This window comes from Typopeltis vanoorti, chromosome 2 (genome assembly GCF_054136105.1).
Source record: "Typopeltis vanoorti isolate ZY-2024b chromosome 2, IOZ_Tvanoo_1.0, whole genome shotgun sequence".
Classification (NCBI taxonomy): domain Eukaryota; kingdom Metazoa; phylum Arthropoda; class Arachnida; order Uropygi; family Thelyphonidae; genus Typopeltis; species Typopeltis vanoorti.
Window position 1 is genome coordinate 4,989,492 of NC_143550.1, and position 18,509 is coordinate 5,008,000.

The following is an 18,509-nucleotide window of genomic DNA, read 5'->3' on the forward strand; positions in this document are numbered from 1 at the left end:
AAAGTCTATCACATTATTCTTTAAACTCATTCATATTCATGCTTTCACCATCCTATCATGCAATGCATTCCATAGTCCAACCTCCCTCTATGCCAAAATAAATAAGAAAAATAATAATAAATAAAAAAAAATAAAATAAAAGACCACTTTTCACCTTTTTGACTTGCCTAAGACATTTATTTCTTATGAATTCCAGAAAATCTATTCCCTTAATAATACTATATGTCATTTTCTCTTCTCAATTCATTCATTTTACTGGGTTTAAAATCTCCATAATGATATTTTGTTTTCACTTGCCAAACTAAATTTCCTGAACCTCTGCTCTTTATGCTCTGTGTTTCCTGGTCTATGTTAACATTCCATTAAACATCCTATCCCTTCCTACCACTAATTCATAGCATGTGCTCTCTCAAAACCATTTCCCTTCAAATTCTCTAGTCTAAGAGGACACAACTTATCATAATTAACACTCCACCATCCCATTTACTCCTACTATTCCTGCTGAAATGTTCTATACTCTTCTACTTCTTCACTCAATCCATTATGACCATCCTAGCAAGATCACACTCTGGATTTAAAATGAATGCTGTAATAATTAATAACAAAACTTTGTATTTTTTTTACTTTCACCTTGCTGTCACTACTGTCAACTTCATTCCATTAGTTAGGGAATTCCTCTCCAGTGCATTTCCACTTACTACTGGAGGCTTCATTCAGTAGTAAGGGATTTCTGTTCCCTTTCTAATAACATAATGGATCGGAATGTAAGATGGCATACTTAAATAAACAATACAAATGGAATAGCTTACATGATAACTTTATTTATCATTTATCATAAAATTTTCACCTTACTGTGAAGAGCATCCTCAGTATAAATTTCAAATTAAACAGGCAGAAGAGCCAACCAGAAAGCTCAACAATAAAAATATGTGTGGAAGTCAAAAGAATGTGTCATATCATTAAAAAAAAAAAAGAAGAAGAATAAGACGAAATGTAGTCAATCAGGCTCATGAACTGTACTTAGAATGATAATCCTGTGAGGAAGGCAAAATCAGATTAGGAGAAGTCTTTGAGTAGGCCAACAGAAATCCCAAATAATTATTTTACTATATGAGAGTAATAGGATAAATAATCACAAAAGGATCATTTTAAAGAATTCTGATGGTAAGTAGGTAGGTAATATAGGTGAAAAGAAGAAGGTATAGTTAATTATCGAGTGATCACTTTGTTTGATGAATCATTCACCAAAATGATATAATGTAATGAATGCATTACAAAAATTATGGATACAATGCATTGTATATAAAGAATATAATGCAATAGTTGATGAGACAGGGATGTGAGAACAGAGAAAGATAAATTGTAGGTAATTAGGATATTATGAAATCTCAATGTGAATATAGTAATGGGAGTAGGTGGGATACTTTGCCTGTGTATTGCAAGAAAGTACAAGAGAATTAGCAATGCCTCTGACCAAGCAGTGTAAGTCTTAGCATTGGCAAGGTTCAAAAAAGGAGTAAAAAGAGGGAAGATTTGTCTGTTTGGTTCAGGCAGGAATCCAGAAATGGGTAGATAATTTATGGGTAAAACAGCTTTGTAAAGAGTAGATGTACTCTTAGTAATCTGTGATCTGATAAGATCCCAAAGGAGGGTAAGGAGGATGGAATAGTACCCTTGTATCAGTGAGGCTCCAAGACAGAGGTAGCAAATTATAGACTATTTTAGGAGTGATAGTGAAGGTATTGAAGAACTGTTACAGTAAAAATTCAGTAAAGAGTGGATAGGAATATGATACTCTATGAGTGTAGGAAGAAGTATGACTTTGTGAAGGCTATGCTTTAGGAATTTATTTCTTATAATGCAGTGAAAAAAAAAATTATTTTAAAAATCTGTTGGAAAATAAAAGTATTTAAAATTCTTCCGACTTCAATAACAACTGATTAAACCTAAGTAATGCTGGATGCATAGTTATTAATCATACAATTAATCTGTTTCTTAGAGTTTTATTTAATCTATTTATTTCAATTATACAATCTAAAATAAAATGTAAAAATAATTAGAAATATTTTTCTCAGTTTTTATTCTAATTCTAATATTTTATTGTCATATTTTTTCATATGTCAATAGCCTCAAGTTCAGAACTACTACACCGTCAGAAAAACCAGTTATCTAATGTTTTCTCAACACTTCTGTCTTCTCATAATGATAAAAGTAGTGTTTTGAACTCTTATCTTTTGAAACAAGGAAAGGTTAATCAGGAATGGGCCCGTGACATTATTAAAAGCATTTCCCAAAATAAGGTCTGTTTATTATTATTATTTAAAAAAAATAAAGAATGCTGTATTTAATCAAGTCAGCTTTTATTTTGATGCATAATTCATTTGTTTTCTTAACATAGCTAATTTTAATTATTATTATGTTATCTCCTGATACCTCTTTGGAGTTAGAAGGCTCATCCACACAATGCCTTTCATACCTCTCTTTAACTCATTCACTATGAGGACATGCACATCTACCTTTGGCAGTCCATTCCGGTATTCGCATTCTCAAAGCAAACAATCTTGTCCTCTTAAACACTCTTAACACAACTTCCATGGTGACACCTAGTTCTCTCCCTACTTGTCATGTATTGAAATATTTCTTTTATATATTAGTATTATAGTAAATTTAGTAATTATGTATATTATTTCTGGGAAAACTCCCATGTTACTCCTCTTAATAAACTATTATAATTACGGTGATTTTACCTGCTTCAGTTTAGGAGTGCCCTTGTTTAAATGTCATTGGCTATTTACTCACGGATTCTTAAGTCGTTGTAGATGTAAATTTACCAAAAAGTATATGTAGCATAAGGAAGAGAAATTTACACATACCTTTTTCTGGGTGTTGCGGCTTTTCTTCTTTCTGCGATGTCCAAAAACTACTGAATGTGTGGAGGGGGGATAGGCAATTTGGGAGAATTAAATTAGAAAAACCTGGGTTTTTTTCCAGTAATATATATATAAACATATATATTATATTATTATATTATATAGGGTGGGGGAAAAGGTGAAAGGGTTGATTTTTTATATAGGGAGGGGAAGGGGAAAAAGGGGGTTGACAGGGTGTGGTCTGTTTTGACTATTCTTGGTCATCATCTGAACACATTGGGAAAGTGGATGCTATCTCAGGTCGGGTAGGTGCTTCTGTTTTTGAAGTGTTTGTGTTATCGCCTATTGGTCGGGGTTGTGACCTCAATTTTATGTTGTGAAGCTTCCAAACCTCGGAGATTATGTAGGGCCTGTGTACGTTTGATAGAGTTTGCGTCACATTTTATGACTATTGTTTCCAATATTCTTAGCATCGTTTCATTGTCTTGTCTGTCTACTATGATGGCCTTGTCGATCTGCAGGGTATGTTTTTGTTCAAGGGCGTGAACAGCTATTTCCGTTTTTCCTGTGCTTTGTATTCGATTTTTCTTTTTGATGTTATGTTTTTTAGTGTTTAAATGTTCTGGAATAGGGATGTTACAATCACGGAAGTGTTCTTGTAGTCTTGCCCATAAAGACCTGATGGTGGAACCAGTGTAGGTGATATCACAGTCTTTTTGGCAGGGAAATTTATAGACTACATTGTGATGTTCAAATATTTCTTTCTGTGTGTGAGGTTTGGTGGATTTTAGGAGATTTGCCAGTTTTTGGTTTGTGGTGAATACCAGTTTGTAGTCAGTATGTTTGAAGATGTATTTATAATGTATTTGGGTGAAAAACACAACCCCCCCCCGCACCACATGCACCCCTTGTATGTTCGGACAAATAAAAACCCACAAAGACAGGTACCCGATGAGACCAATAGTCTCCAACAAAAATACCACCATAGCCCCTTTATCAAAATTCGTAGCGATCAAACCATTAATTACAACGTCTAACTTCATGATAAAAAACACGGACGACCTTTTCAAAAAAATAAAAAATCTAACCCTATCCCAAGAAGACATCCTCACTTCATTGGATGCGGCCTCTTTATACACTAGCGTGGATGTCCCCAGAACTTTAGACATCGTACACACACTACTCACAGAAGACCACACTCTACACTCTCGTACTAAACTAACGCCCATTGACATTATTAACTTAATAAAACTAATAATCTCGGCAAACTTCTTCAAGTTCAACAACAACATGTACATTCAAATCTTCGGACTCCCCATGGGCCAGAACATCCGTGAACAACTAGCGGAATTATTCCTAGCACATATAGAATCACTCCTACTCCACCCTTCCCCCCCCCCCCCCCCCCCCCCCCCCGGCATCACCTTTTATGGCAGATACGTGGACGATATTCTGTGCATTGGTAATCCCACACACATCACCACCTTAAACATCCCTAAATGGTTACAGCAACAGACTAAAATTCACCACAGAAACCGAACAGAACAAATCCATCAATTTCTTAAACTTGACATTAACCAGAACACACAACAAAATAGCCACAAAAGTATACCACAAACCCTCGCATATCGGAAACTACCTCCATTTTCACTCATACCATCCATATTCTGTTAAAAAATCTGTCATCTTATCACAATTCATAAATGCTTACAAATTTTCAACCAATCAGAATAATCTGAACGCAGAAATAAAAAAACTAACACAGATCTTCATAAATTGCAACTATCCTATACAACTGATTAACTATGCAAACAAGACGGCAAAAAAACGCCAAAACAACCCACGTACCAAAACGAACTTCCCAACACAAAAAATTATCAAACTACTATACACCCAAAACACATACAAAGCTTATAAATACATCTTCAAACATACTGACTACAAACTGGTATTCACCACAAACCAAAAACTGGCAAATCTCCTAAAATCCACCAAACCTTACACACAGAAAGAAATATTTGAACATCACAATGTAGTCAAAAAATTTCCCTTCCAAAAAGACTGTGATAACTGTGATATCACCTACACAGGTTCCACCATCAGGTCTTTATGGGCAAGACTACAAGAACACTTTCGTGATTGTAACATCCCTATTCCAGAACATTTAAACACTAAAAAACGTAACATCAAAAAGAAAAATCGAATACAAAGCACAGGAAAAACGGAAATAGCTGTTCACGCCTTGAACAAAAACATACCCTGCAGATCGACAAGGCCATCATAGTAGATAGACAAGACAATGAAACGATGCTAAGAATATCAGAAACAATAGCCATAAAATGTGACACGAACTCTATCAAACGTACACAGGCCCTACATAATCTCCGAGGTTTGGAAGCTTCTCAACATAAAATTGAAGTCACAACCCCGAACAATAGGCGATAACACAAACACTTCAAAAACAGAAGCACTTACCCGACCTGACATAGCATCCACTTTCTTAATGTGTTCAGATGACGACCAAGAATAGGCGAAACGGACCGCACCCCGTCATCTCCTTTTTCCCCTTCCTCCTCCCTATATAAAAAATCAACCCTTTCACCTTTTCCCCCACCCTATATAATATAATAATGTAATATATATGTTTATATATATATTACTGGAAAAAAACCCGGGTTTTTCTAATTTAATTCTCCCAAATTGCCTACCCCCACACCACACACTCAGTAGGTTTTGGACATTGCAGAAAGAAGAAAAGCCGCAACACCCAGAAAAAGGTATGTGTAAATTTCTCTTCCTTATGCTTATATACTTTTTGGTAAATTTACATCTACAATGCCCTAAGAATCCGTGAGTAAATAGCCAATGACATTTAAACAGGGGCACTCCTAAACTGAAGCAGGTAAAATAGCCGTAATTATAATAATTTAGTAATTATAAAAAACACTCTTACTAACCACAGTGATAAGTTTTAATACTTTAATATTTCATCCCAAGTATCTTGGGACATTCTCAGTACAGTAATTCAAACAATACTAGGAATAACATACAGTTAGAGCGCATGGTTGCAATGGAATCTCAATATGCATGCAGTAACGTGTTATAAAAGTAAATTAAAATATAACTGAACAAAAAAAAAAATAATTAAAATAACATATATAAAGAGACTATTTTACACAATTTTGTATGACAATTTCCCATACTTTAGGAATAGTAAGAACATCATTGCAGTTTAAATTTTGGTCTGTGTAGTAGGGCTTCAGTACTTTCTTTATATAAACGTTCATGTTTATATAAAGATCTATGTAAAAGTTTCGACTTTTCCCAATGGATCCTAGGTTTGGGTTTTCAACTCCATGTTGAGAGAGACCAGATTTCTGTGGTTTGAAAAGGCGAATGTGGTCTTGATATTCCAAGATGCATTTCTGAACAGATCTACCTGTCTGGCAAAAGTGAGACAAATTGCAGCAGCATGGGATCTCATAAACACCAGGTAACATCAGAGGTGAGAGTTTGTCCTTAGGAGAAGGTAACAAGTTATAGATCTGGTTGATGGGTTTGTAAGTAGTGGCAAAATTGTATTTCTTCATAATTTTTGAAAGGCGTTCGGAGATGCCTTTGACATAAGGTATGGGAATCCTATGGGCTTCTTCTTGTCTAGGTTGATGTGTGGGGAAGTGACTGATGATTTTTTGAGTTGTTTTAAGATTATATCCATTTAGTATGGCTGTATTTTTGATTATTTCTAGTTCTTGGTTTAGAGATCCTTCAGAGAGCAGAATTTGTGTGCTCTGGTAACTAGTGATTTAATGATGCCAAATTTCTGAGATGGATGATGAGCAGAAGAATTGTGAATATAGTGACCTGAAAATATATGCTTGCGATAGACAGACGTGGCGATGGAACCATCTTCTTTTCTTTGAATGTGTAAATCCAGAAAGGAAATACCCTGTGGAGATTCTTTTTCTAGTGTAAAGTTGATGCGAGGTTGGAAAAGGTTTATTTTGTCTAGAAACAGATGTAATTCATGTTCGGGATGATCCCAGACTGCAAAGATGGCGTCGACATACCGTAGCCAAATTTTTGGTTTGAGTTCAAAAGTGAAAATTTTTTCTTCCAGGTGTTCTAGAAACAGGTTTGCTAAGTTTGGTGATACAGGCAACCCCATTGCTGTTCCTTCTTCTGGCTTGTAAATTTTACCTTTCCAAGTGAAGTAACTGGACAAATTTGAATAATTCAACTATATTAGATGGAAATTTTTGAGTTAATAATTCTATTTTTTTTTTATGGGGAATGTTAGTGAAGAGGGAGACAATGTCGAAGCTAATTAACAAGTCAGTTTTTAACAGTTGAATGTCTTTTATTTTTGCATGAAACTGTGGGATTTTTGATTGAAGAGGCTGAGTGCCTATGTGAGGACGGAGAAGTTTAGATAAGAATCTTGATAACTTGTAAGTCGAGCTGCTAATAGAATCTACGATGGGTCTGAGTGGAACATTAACCTTATGAAGCTTAGGTAAGCCATAAGTTCTAGGAGGTCTAGCATGGTATGTCTTGAGTTTTTTAATTGTTTCTTCATCTAAGGAGGAAGTTTCATCAAGTAACTTATTTAATTTACTGAAATTTCCTGAGTTGACATTTTGTAGGATCATAATCCAGTTTGGCGTAAGTATTACGATCTCAGAGTAGTAAATTCATTTTTTGGTTATATGAATTGATATCAAGAACCACAGTGGTATTTCCTTTATCAGCTCAGGTAATAATTATGTTTTTATTACGTTTTAAGGAGGTAAGAGCTATCAATTGGTGGGATATTTAAATCTGAAGGTTTGGCATCATAGATTATTTTTGCTACCTAGAAACGAAGTCTGTTGGCTTCAATACTGGAAAGATGGCCGATGTTTCTCTCTATGTTATGTATGAAATCTAAATATGGGAAACATTTAGGTAAAATCGTAAATTTATGACCTCTTGCTAGAACATTTAATTTGTCTGTTGTTAGTGGACGGTTAGATAAGTTGACTACCCATTTTTCCGTCGGTAATTTATTAGTGATCTTCTTAGATCGATTTAGCAAGTTAAGGTATTTATTATGTAGATTGATATTGCTTTTATCCCCGAATTTTTTGAGAACACTTATAATCAATTGTAGCAGATCTTGATTTAACGTATTTGATAATTCTCCTTCTAGTTCCGTAATTTTTAAATTATTTGTTGCCAATTCATGCTTAGAAACTAGTAACTGATTAAGTAGTAAGGAATGGCTTGCCTTCTGATAGATTTTATGGGCACCTGGAGATTTGATGACTTCTTTTAGTTTTGCAAAAGTTGGAATGAGTTTATCGCATCTGCACTTTTTTAAAAAAGAGATTCTAGCACAAACCTTACCCTGTTTTAATTGAAGTAGTAAGTCAGTCTTCTGTGCTGTCAGTTCCAGGTGAAGGAATAAGACGTTTTTATACAATGAAACCTGTGGTGAATTCATCACTAAAAAACACATGTACTAACCACAGTGATAAGTTTTAATACATAAATATTTCATCCCAAGTATCTTGGGACATCCTCAGTACAGTAATTCAAACAACACTGGGAATAACATACAGTTAAGGTGCATGGTTACAATGGAATCTCAATATGCGTGCAATATGCATTATATTTACTTCTATAACGTGTTATAGAAGTAATATAACTGAAAAAAAAACAAAAAAAAACAGTCACTTCCCCACACATCAACCTAGACAAGAAGAAGCCCATAGGATTCCCATTCCTTATGTCAAAGGCATCTCCGAACATCTTTCAAAAATTATGAAGAAATACAATTTTGCCACTACTTACAAACCCATCAACCAAATCTTTAACTCGTTACTGTTGGATCCTACTTCTTCTCAATCTATACTTTGGATCCGATATATGGTTATTACGATGTTCTTAACTAGTTGATAGGTTGCAAGTTGATTTCTAATTCAAATATAAAGAAAATTTATATTTAAAAACTGCGCCACTTTAAATCTGAATTAGTTCAAGAATTGAAGAAAAGCCAACTCTCAACTACCTTTCCTTTATATGTTGTTATTATATATACTGGCCGAGTATATTTAACTTACTTAATTTACCCGCTTTGGTTTGAATATTTTATGAATGGTGCAGTAAAAGAGACTCAGGCAGAATACAACTTTTGATTAACAATAGCAAACATTTAATTTTAGAATCACAAATTTTACACTTAAGTTCAAATCAGTAATTAAGATATCACTAACATTTTAGCTTCTCTGATAAGTTCAATCATACAGACTCAGACAAATGTAAATCTGTTATCTCTATAATACAGTCTTCTCACAGTTCCTTAAGTTCCAAATACAATAAAAATCGCAGTAACACTTCTTCATAAACAAACACTTTTAATTTTACACTTCAGCTAATTCTCCGCAATAGTCACTGTTAGTATAAGGAAATTCTAGGATGAAACTCACACACTTCTCTGTATAGAAATATTAAAGGTTGGAATAATCTTACCGATAATCTTTTTTCTTCATCTACTTATACATAAACACTTTTTATAACTGTAAAACACTTAAACAGTATACGGCACTCATTAAATAAATCTTCTAAGCAATAACTGAATTAATCATTGGTCACTATACACATAAACAAACGTTCTTGCATGAAGTACTACCGATCACTCATGAATTATGGCAACACACAATAATTCTTAACTTGAGGTTTTATATGCAGAGGTGTTCATTCTTCCTGCATTCAATTAATTCTTTAGGCACTATAATTCTAAACACAGCTATCCTTAAACTTCAACTTTACAGCCTCTACTATTCTCTAGCAACTCCGTGCTTTATTTCAAGATTCTGTGTGTCCTTGAAAGGTCGGCCCTGAAATTAAATCTCAACTCAAGTATCGCTAGTCTATTTAGTAGTCACTCAGCTGTCTTCCATAGCTACAATTGCTATTCTACAACTTATTAGCTAACCGCCTCTCAACTAGTAGACTTTAATTAGCTCCTTGAGTGATTTTGCCGACTCGCTATTATCGCACTCTGATTCCCGAATGCTGAATGCTCTAATTCCAACCGAAATGCCAATCTCTCTCTTTCTCCTCTCTCATCTCTATATTTTCAGCATTCTTCCTTTTTATATCCATTCTTACCACCTAAATTGTTCTCGTGATTTCTTTAACTAAAATTCTTTCCAGTCTTTCAGCTTTCTCCCTCACGCACTGTTCCAAACTCGCGCTCGCTTACTTACATACGTCTCCATGACAACAAAACAAAACATAATAAAATTGAGCTTTTACATAATGTTAAACTTCTACAAACAGGAATAAATAGAGAATATTTACATTTCAATTAATGCGCAGTTAAATTATCAAATACAAATTCTTATAATATTAACATAGTAATAATTAAAATAGTTTAATAATATTTAAATACAGAGTCTAATACTATCATTATTATTGATCATATCTTTCATTAATTTTCTAATTATTATTAGAACTTCAAGGAAAATTACATGAATAATAAATCTTAAGCAAGGGACTAACAAATAATATATAAACAAGTCTTGCTTAGTATATGGTAGATTATGTTAAATGTGAATGAAGAACAAAAACATACAAAATAATTTCATTCACAGTGTAACATTACCTTCTCCTAAGGACAAACTCTCACCTCTGATGTTACCTGGCATTTATGAGATCCCATGCTCCTGCAGTTTGTCTTACTTTGGACAGACAGGTAGATCTGTTCAGAAATGCATCTTGGAACATCAAGACCACATTCGTCTTTTCAAACCGCAGAAATCTGGTCTCTCTCAACACGGAGATAAAAACCCAAACCATAGGATCCATTGGGAAAAGTCGAAACTTTTACATAGTGGAATAAGGCTTCAGCACTTTCTTTATATAAACATGAACGTTTATATAAAGAAAGTGCTGAAGCCTTACTACACAGACCAAATTTAAACTGTAACAACGTAGACGTTCTTACTATTATTATTATTATTATTATTATTATTATTATTGTTTTCGGGCTACTCCGGGGAGTCCTTAGACTCATCGAGGAAGGCCCTAAACATCGTGTCAACAACTATACGACATTCTCACAGTATCTATCATACCTTGCCTTGAACTCGCTCACTGTCATAGCACCCACAACAGACTCTGGCAGCTTATTCCACTCATTTACCACTCTAAAAGTAAAGAACCCAGCTCTAACACCACTGCTAATTACACTCTTGCCCAGCTTCCATAGGTGTCCCCTAGTTCTCCCACCACCAGTCCTGATCTCAAAAATATCCTCTGGATTAATCTTATAGAATCCTTTTAGCAATTTGAATGTTTCAGTCATATCTCCCCTTTTCCGCCTATCAACCAGTTTCTGCAACCCACAAATCTTCAACCTGTTCTCATATGGTTCATTCCATAGACCTGTATCATCTTAGTCACGCGCCTCTGGATCCTCTCCACCTCCTCCCCATCAAGAAGGAACCGAGGTGACCAAATCTGGGCACAGTAGTCGAGATGAGGTCTTATCAAGACTCGGTACAGAGGTACAACAATAACTTGCTTGTCTCTGCTCGTCAAGGTATTTTTCAACAACCAAGTGAGTTGATGAGCTGATTTAGCTACTTTCGCAATGTGCCCTCTAAACTTCATCTCCCTATCCACCAACACTCCCAAGTCCCTGGCCTCATCAATCTCTTGGAGTACAGTTCCACCCATGTGGTATACTGCTGCTAATCTTTTCACCCCAAAATGCATAACCTTACATTTTGTCACATTAAATTGACATCCATAGCCCAGAACCTTAGCCCAGAACTCCAGTCTATCTAAGTCATCCTGCAAGACTTAGACATCTTCTGTATTCACTATTGCCATACCCAACTTTGCATCATCAGCGAACAAATGAACTGTTCCACTTAGATCCTTCCCTATATCGTTAATGAACAGATTAAACAGCAGTGGTCCAAGAACAGAACCCTGCGGCACCCCACTAGTCACAGGCCGTCTTTTGGACTCCACTCCTGAATAAACCACTCTTTGATATCTCTCCATCAACCACCCACCCATCCATCCCACCAACCCTATATCCATTCCTATATGTTGTAGTTTACGGATTAGAATTCCATGTGGTATCCTGTCAAACGCCTTTGCCAGGTCCAGCAGTATCACTGTAAACCCATTTCCCTTATCCCGTTCAGCCGTCAACTTGTTATAAAACTTTAGCAAGTTACTCAGGCATGATCTACCCTTTACAAAGCCATGCTGTCCCCTGTACAGTATCTCATTTTCATCAATCCATTCCTGTATTTTTCTCTTGACTACTTTCTCCAAGACCTTGACAACATCTCCTGATATGCTGATCGGTCGGTAATTTGCAACCGTAGTCTTGGATCCTCCTATATGCAGTGAAACTATTTTCCTCTCTTTCCACACCTTCGGGACTAAACCAGACCCGAGACTCAGATTAAACAACATGGTCAAGGGCACTGATTTTTTCTTATTTTTTTCTTCACGCAAGACCCGTGCTGGTATACCATCCAATCCCACAGATGTATTCACATTAAGTTTCTGTAATAGACTATTCACCTCCACTTCATTCATCACAATTCCCATATAAACTAATGGCTCCTTAATTTTTTCAATGTCACTACCTGAATGATATACTTTTGCAAAGTGCGCGCTCACTAACTCCACTATATCGACTGGTTCAGTGACCTCCTTACCATCGTCATTCCTTAAAATCATTTTGCCATGTACAGTTTTTTTCTTGCTTGCAGCATATTGAAATAACTGTTTGAGATTCTCTTTTGCTTTGCATAGCTAGTTTCCTTTCATAATCGGCTTTTGCTGTTTTTACCACACTCGTTACCCTTCTGGCATGCACTTTATACCGTTCGTGCGCCTGCAGGTCACCCCTTTCTTTAAATTCCCTCCACAGTTGTTTCTTTTTTTGCAGCTCAAGCTTGATGGTGTTATTCATCCATTTAACCCCTACTTGTTTTACTATTCGGACCCTAGGTATACAATCAGCCATTACATCCTGTAAATGCTCCTTGACCACTTCCCATGCTCTATCGACGTCCAGCCCTTGCAGTTGCACATGCCATGGCACTGATCTCAGCAATCTTCTAAGCTTGTCATACTTGCCAGCATGGTAATTCCACATATACCCTGTCTTAATCAAAAATTCCACACCTTTAGCCACCTCCCAGGTCAAGACCTTATAATCACTCTCACCAATAGGTGGCAACATGGTCATATTCATTACAGTCAAATTGTGAGATGCTATTACCAGGTCAAGCACTCTCACACCCCTCGTATTTTCAATTACATGCTGTCTCAGATAGTTATCCCTTAATAATTGAATAAAATCCATTTCCTTCCTCAGATGTGTCCTCTCCTCCTTCCAATCAATGTTACCATAATTAAAATCCCCCATAATAATTACCCTCCTTCCACTCATTTCATCAATTTGTTTATGCATACTATCTCCAAATTCTATTCCATCACCTGGTCTATAGCAGCACCCAACTGTATATTTTATTCTGCCAGTCTCAATCTCACACCAAATAGCCTCAGATGAGCTCCTTTCACTATCCTGCAATACAACTGCAATTCTCCTTGACTACAGTTCATCAGCTATCATCAATAACACCCCTCCCCCCATTTTATTCTCTCTGTAACACACTATAACCTACACATTCTATCCCACTAACTATATCATCTTCTGTCAGCTATGTTTCACTAATGCCAATAACCTGTGGCCAGGAAGAGCCAATCATGCCAAAAATTCTTCCTTCTTGTTCCTAATACTCCTGGCATTAGTATACATGATATGCAATGATCCCTTTGTCCCATCCCTATCTTGATGCGTTATTCTAAATGTCCCATTCCCATTTTTTGTCCTTAGTGCTGGCTCAGGTACATTATATACATTCTTACACTCATCTGTCTCACTGATGTCTGCATATCCACTCCCCCCCCCCCATCCTTGGTAGTTCTAGTTTCCCTGGTTCTGCACATCCATTTTCACTTCATTCAGCAACACTTTTTCCAGTCTTTGCACACCAAGTCCATTCAAATGCAAGCCATCCATCTTGTATAAGTCCTTTCACCCATCAAACTCATTCCACACGTCCATGAATTCCACACCACACCATCTGCATAACCTGCGCATAATGTCATTTGCGATTATGGCCCTCCTTCTAAACTCCTCTCTGTCATACCGCGGCAACAGACTCACCATTCTGATCTGTCACTCTTTTCTTTTGCTACCTTTAACAATACTTTCAAATCCTCTCTCATAAAAAATTTATCACCTTTCAATTCATTCGTACCCGCCACAATTATTAATTCTTTCACCCTCTGTTTTTGCACTCTGATACTCTCACTTACATCCTTAAATTTCGCACCCGGTAAGTACGATTTAGTTACACTTCCATCTATCACTCCTCTTAATAATGAATCACCATACAACACTCCTTCCTTCATTTCAGAAACTCGCCCACTCTTACGCTGGTTATTTACGTTAGCCGAATCACTCTGGAAAGAGTTTTGCAGGTGCTCTAATTGCCGCTGCGCATTTTGTATCACTGCACGCAATGTAGCGATCTCACTTCCTACAAATAATTCCTCATTTTTTTTATCATTCAAACCATTTTCTCTCTCAGTATGGTTGCTTTCACTCTTTCTTAGATCACCGATCTCATTGCCATCTTGTACGTCGCAAGTCTCTATGAAGCCACTATTTTCACTCACATTCTGGCTTTCTTCAACCATAGCTGTCTCACAACCTGACACATAATTCAACTCCTCACTTTGCTTACACTTTCTGCACATTCTCCCACCACTATAACTTTCAATCTAAACTCCAGCCTCATTCTGGAATGCATACATTCCACACACATCACATTGGACAAATTCTCTCACATTATAGTTTTTGAACAATGGCGTCGTGTTTTTGGACACCATTATCTTATGTTGCATTGGCGCCGTATTCAAATCTATGAAAATTATCATTATATACTAAATTAAATAACGGAATTTACACCAAAATCACACAGACACCACAAGCTACCAAAATTAGACAATATTACGTTATGATTTTAACCTATATTCTAATTTTCATTTAAAATTATACTTAGCTTTCGGGAGCTCCCTGAAAACACGACCAACCGTCTGGTCCTCTAGCGGTCAATATCTATTCCTAAAGTATGGGAAATTGTCATACAAAATTGTGTAAAATAGCTCTTTATATATGGTTTTTTTTTGTTCAGTTATATTTTAATTTACTTTTATAACACATTACTGCACTCATATTGAGATTCCATTGTAACCATGTGCCCCAACTGTATGGTTTTCCTAGTATTGTGTAAATTACTATACTGAGGATGTCCCAAGATACTTGGGATGAAATATTTACGTATTAAAACTTATCACTGTGGTTAGTACATGTGTTTTTTAGTTATGAATTCACCACAGGTTTCATTGTATAAAAATTAGGAAATTATAAGCTTCTATCATGTCTCCCTCTTTTCTACCTATCAACTGAACTTTGCAACCAACACATGTTAAATCTATTCTGGAGAGGATTCCAGTCCATCACCATCTTGGTTTACTCATCTCTGGATTCCATCCACTACTTCTTCATCTAGAAGAAACCTAGGTGACTAAATCTGTGCACCATCCTCAAGATGCAGATCATACCATTGCCTTATAAAGGGATAACAACTTCCCTGTTTCTACTTGTCAATGTATTCTTCTGCATTAGCATAATCCTTTGAGCTATTTTGTCAATTTTTTCAGAATATCTTCTGAACTACAGCTCTGCCCACTGTCATCCCCCCCAAATCCCTAGTCTCAACATGGTATGAAATCTTCATCCCAAAGTGCAGAACCTTACATTTTGTCACATAGTGTTACAAGTGAATGTAGTGGTAGATTTCAGCTGTGCTAAAAAAAGTGTTTTTAATTAGTGTACAGTGTGACTTTTTGTTGCATTTTTTTCAGTTTGGATACAAGTGTCCTTCAGTGGTGGTGTTTTTGTTGTTGTTGAAGTTTTTTGCTGTTCTGCTACTTGTTTGTTGTACTGCTTCAGCTTCTGAAGATGGCGTTCCATAAAGAAACATATGTCAGTGTCACGGAAGGCTTCTGTACGGAAGTCTGGCTCTGCCATGAATTTTTTTGCAGTGAATGCATTGTGAAAACTACTATATGTATGTACTGAAAAATCTAAAGGATTTGTGGACTGATTGGGTAAACGAGAAGAAGGAAAGCATTAGCGTATGCGAAAAGTGTTTGGATAGATTAGAGCAATTAAAAATGGGAGCAACTTCGGAACCTTAGTAGAAGAGCTTCAGCAGGAGTTTGTGAAAATGAAAAGGGAAAAGCATCATCTGGAAGAGGTGGCTGATGATAAGGAGAGGGAGAAAGTTAATATTATAAAGAAAGAGTCACAGAATAGTTGTATATCAGTTATGGGGACTCAAAGTTATTTGCTTCATTGTTTTCTGGTGGAACAATGAAGCAAATAACTGATGCGTTACAGAAAAGGAAATACCGGGCATCGAACTTAGTGGTAGTTGTGGGCACAAATGACTTAATTGGGGAGAAAAAGAATGTTGATAGAAACTTGAGGAAGTTGTTGCAGCAGATAAAGAAGAATAGTCTTGTTCGGAAAGTCGTTGGTGTGTTGGACAGATATAATAACAGTGAATTGAGAAGGAGAGCAGAGAGAATGAATAGTATGATGGCTGAGTTGTGTGAAGCAAAGGGGGTTCAATTTGTAAATCTGTGAAGTGAATTTGAAGGGAAATTGGAATGGTATAAAGCTGATGGATTACATGTTGGGCTTTCAGAAAGGCTATTGTTTTCTGAGAAGTCACAGAGTCAAGAAGTTAATGTCGAAATTATCAGAGTCTACTGGTGAAACAGGATCGCACAAATCAACAAATTGTACAGCAGAAGGAAGATGAATATGTGGTTGGAGACGTGGTTGCAGTAGCACAAGATGTATAAAGGTGAGTATGAGACAGGTAAGAATGGAAATCACAGTCAGGATCAGGAAAATGGGAGTGGTCAGACCAAAGAGAAAGGTGTATAGTAGCTAGAATAGAGAATTTTGGTGCTGGTAGAATGGCCACAAACACGCAGGGATTGTTAGTTTATACACAAATGCAAGGAATATTCGAAACAAGAGCTGAGTGTTGCATTGATTGAGATGGTATGCCCAAAAATAATTGGAATAAGTGAAACTTGGTTTCTGAGGAGAATGTGATGTTGGGAATAGAATTAGAAGGATATATATAATTCTTCGGAAGGATAGAAATGTGAAAACAGGAGGGGGGGGTGCTGTTAATGATTGCAGAGGAATTGTGTCCACAAAGTGTCATTGATAGTGCATGCACAGATTTTGAATCTGTTTGGTGTGAAGTTCAAATAAACATGTTAGTATATCTGATAGGATTCTGTTATAGGCCAGGTAATGCAGAGAATACTGATTGTGAAATGTTTAGTTGGGCTTGTAAAAAGAAGGTGATCTTGATGGGAAGACTTTAATTACAGAAATATAGAATGGAAGGAGGAGGTAGTGTATGGGAACAAGGAGAGCGAGTTTGTAGAATTTCTGAGAAATAAGTACCTTAAGCAGCATGTGATTGAAGCAATTAGAGATTTTAATGTTTTGGATTTGGTGATAATTCACAAGATGTAGTTGTTAATGAAATGTTGACCCACTGCCTCTGGTTGGTGAAAGTGATCATGAGATACTTGTTTGGGAAAGATGATGAAACAAGAAAAGGTCACTGCTAAAAATGGATACATGTGTAAGTATAAAGCAGGTGATTATAGGAAGCTCTGTAGTCAGTTAGCATCAGAGTGTTGGGTAGATGAGTTGATTGAAAAAAGATATTGACAATGCATGGAAACTCACAAGGCAGTATCTGACAAAAGCAGTGTATAACTGCATACCAAGGATTAAGTGAGTAAATAGAGTAGGAGTGAAATGGATGAACAGTGAAATCAAGCAAGCTGTGCAGTTATGGAGAAGGTACTGACAGTTAGTGGTGATCGGATCCATGAAGAGTATAAAGCGCAGGCTAGAAAGGTGATGAGCATACTAAAGAAAGAAAAGGTGCAGTATGAGAGGAGATTGGCTGGTCAGGTGCCAAGGTTTACTCAAGGGAATTTTTCCTCTACATGGCAAGCAAAAGATAGAATAATTATGGCAGGTTAACATTGGTGGAGAGTCATGGCAGCAGAATAACAGCTGCAAAGGATATAGTGGAATTATTGAACAAGCACTTTATCAGTGTATATATCATACTGGTGTAAATGATGCCATGTAATATATACAAGAGAGGCAACTATTAGGAGAATTGGAAATGATAGAAACAGAGGTGTATCAGATTTTGGTGGGGTTAGATATTAATAAAGCTGTAGGAATGGATGACATATCACCACATATTCTTAACGAATGTGCACCGCAGTTGGTTATGCCCTTGACCTGGTTATTTAATGAAATTTTTGCAGAATTATGAATGATAAAATTCTCCTTAGGAACCCTACACACTGCAAGTGGGTAGGGTTCCTAAGGAGTGGAAAGAAGGCAAAATAATATCACTCCACAAGCAT

At 36.3% G+C, this 18,509-nt stretch overlaps 1 protein-coding gene across 3 annotated transcripts in view; it reads left to right on the forward strand.

The window, feature by feature from the left end:
• LOC150108794 (uncharacterized) overlaps nt 1-18,509 on the forward strand; it is a 499,758-nt gene that overhangs the window by 119,460 nt on the left and 361,789 nt on the right. For all 3 annotated transcript variants that reach the window (XM_090403276.1, XM_090403284.1, XM_090403293.1), the window contains exon 6: nt 2,128-2,300. In XM_090403276.1, the coding sequence (XP_090259402.1) occupies nt 2,128-2,300 (173 nt within the window). The remainder of the gene's footprint in view (nt 1-2,127; nt 2,301-18,509) is intronic.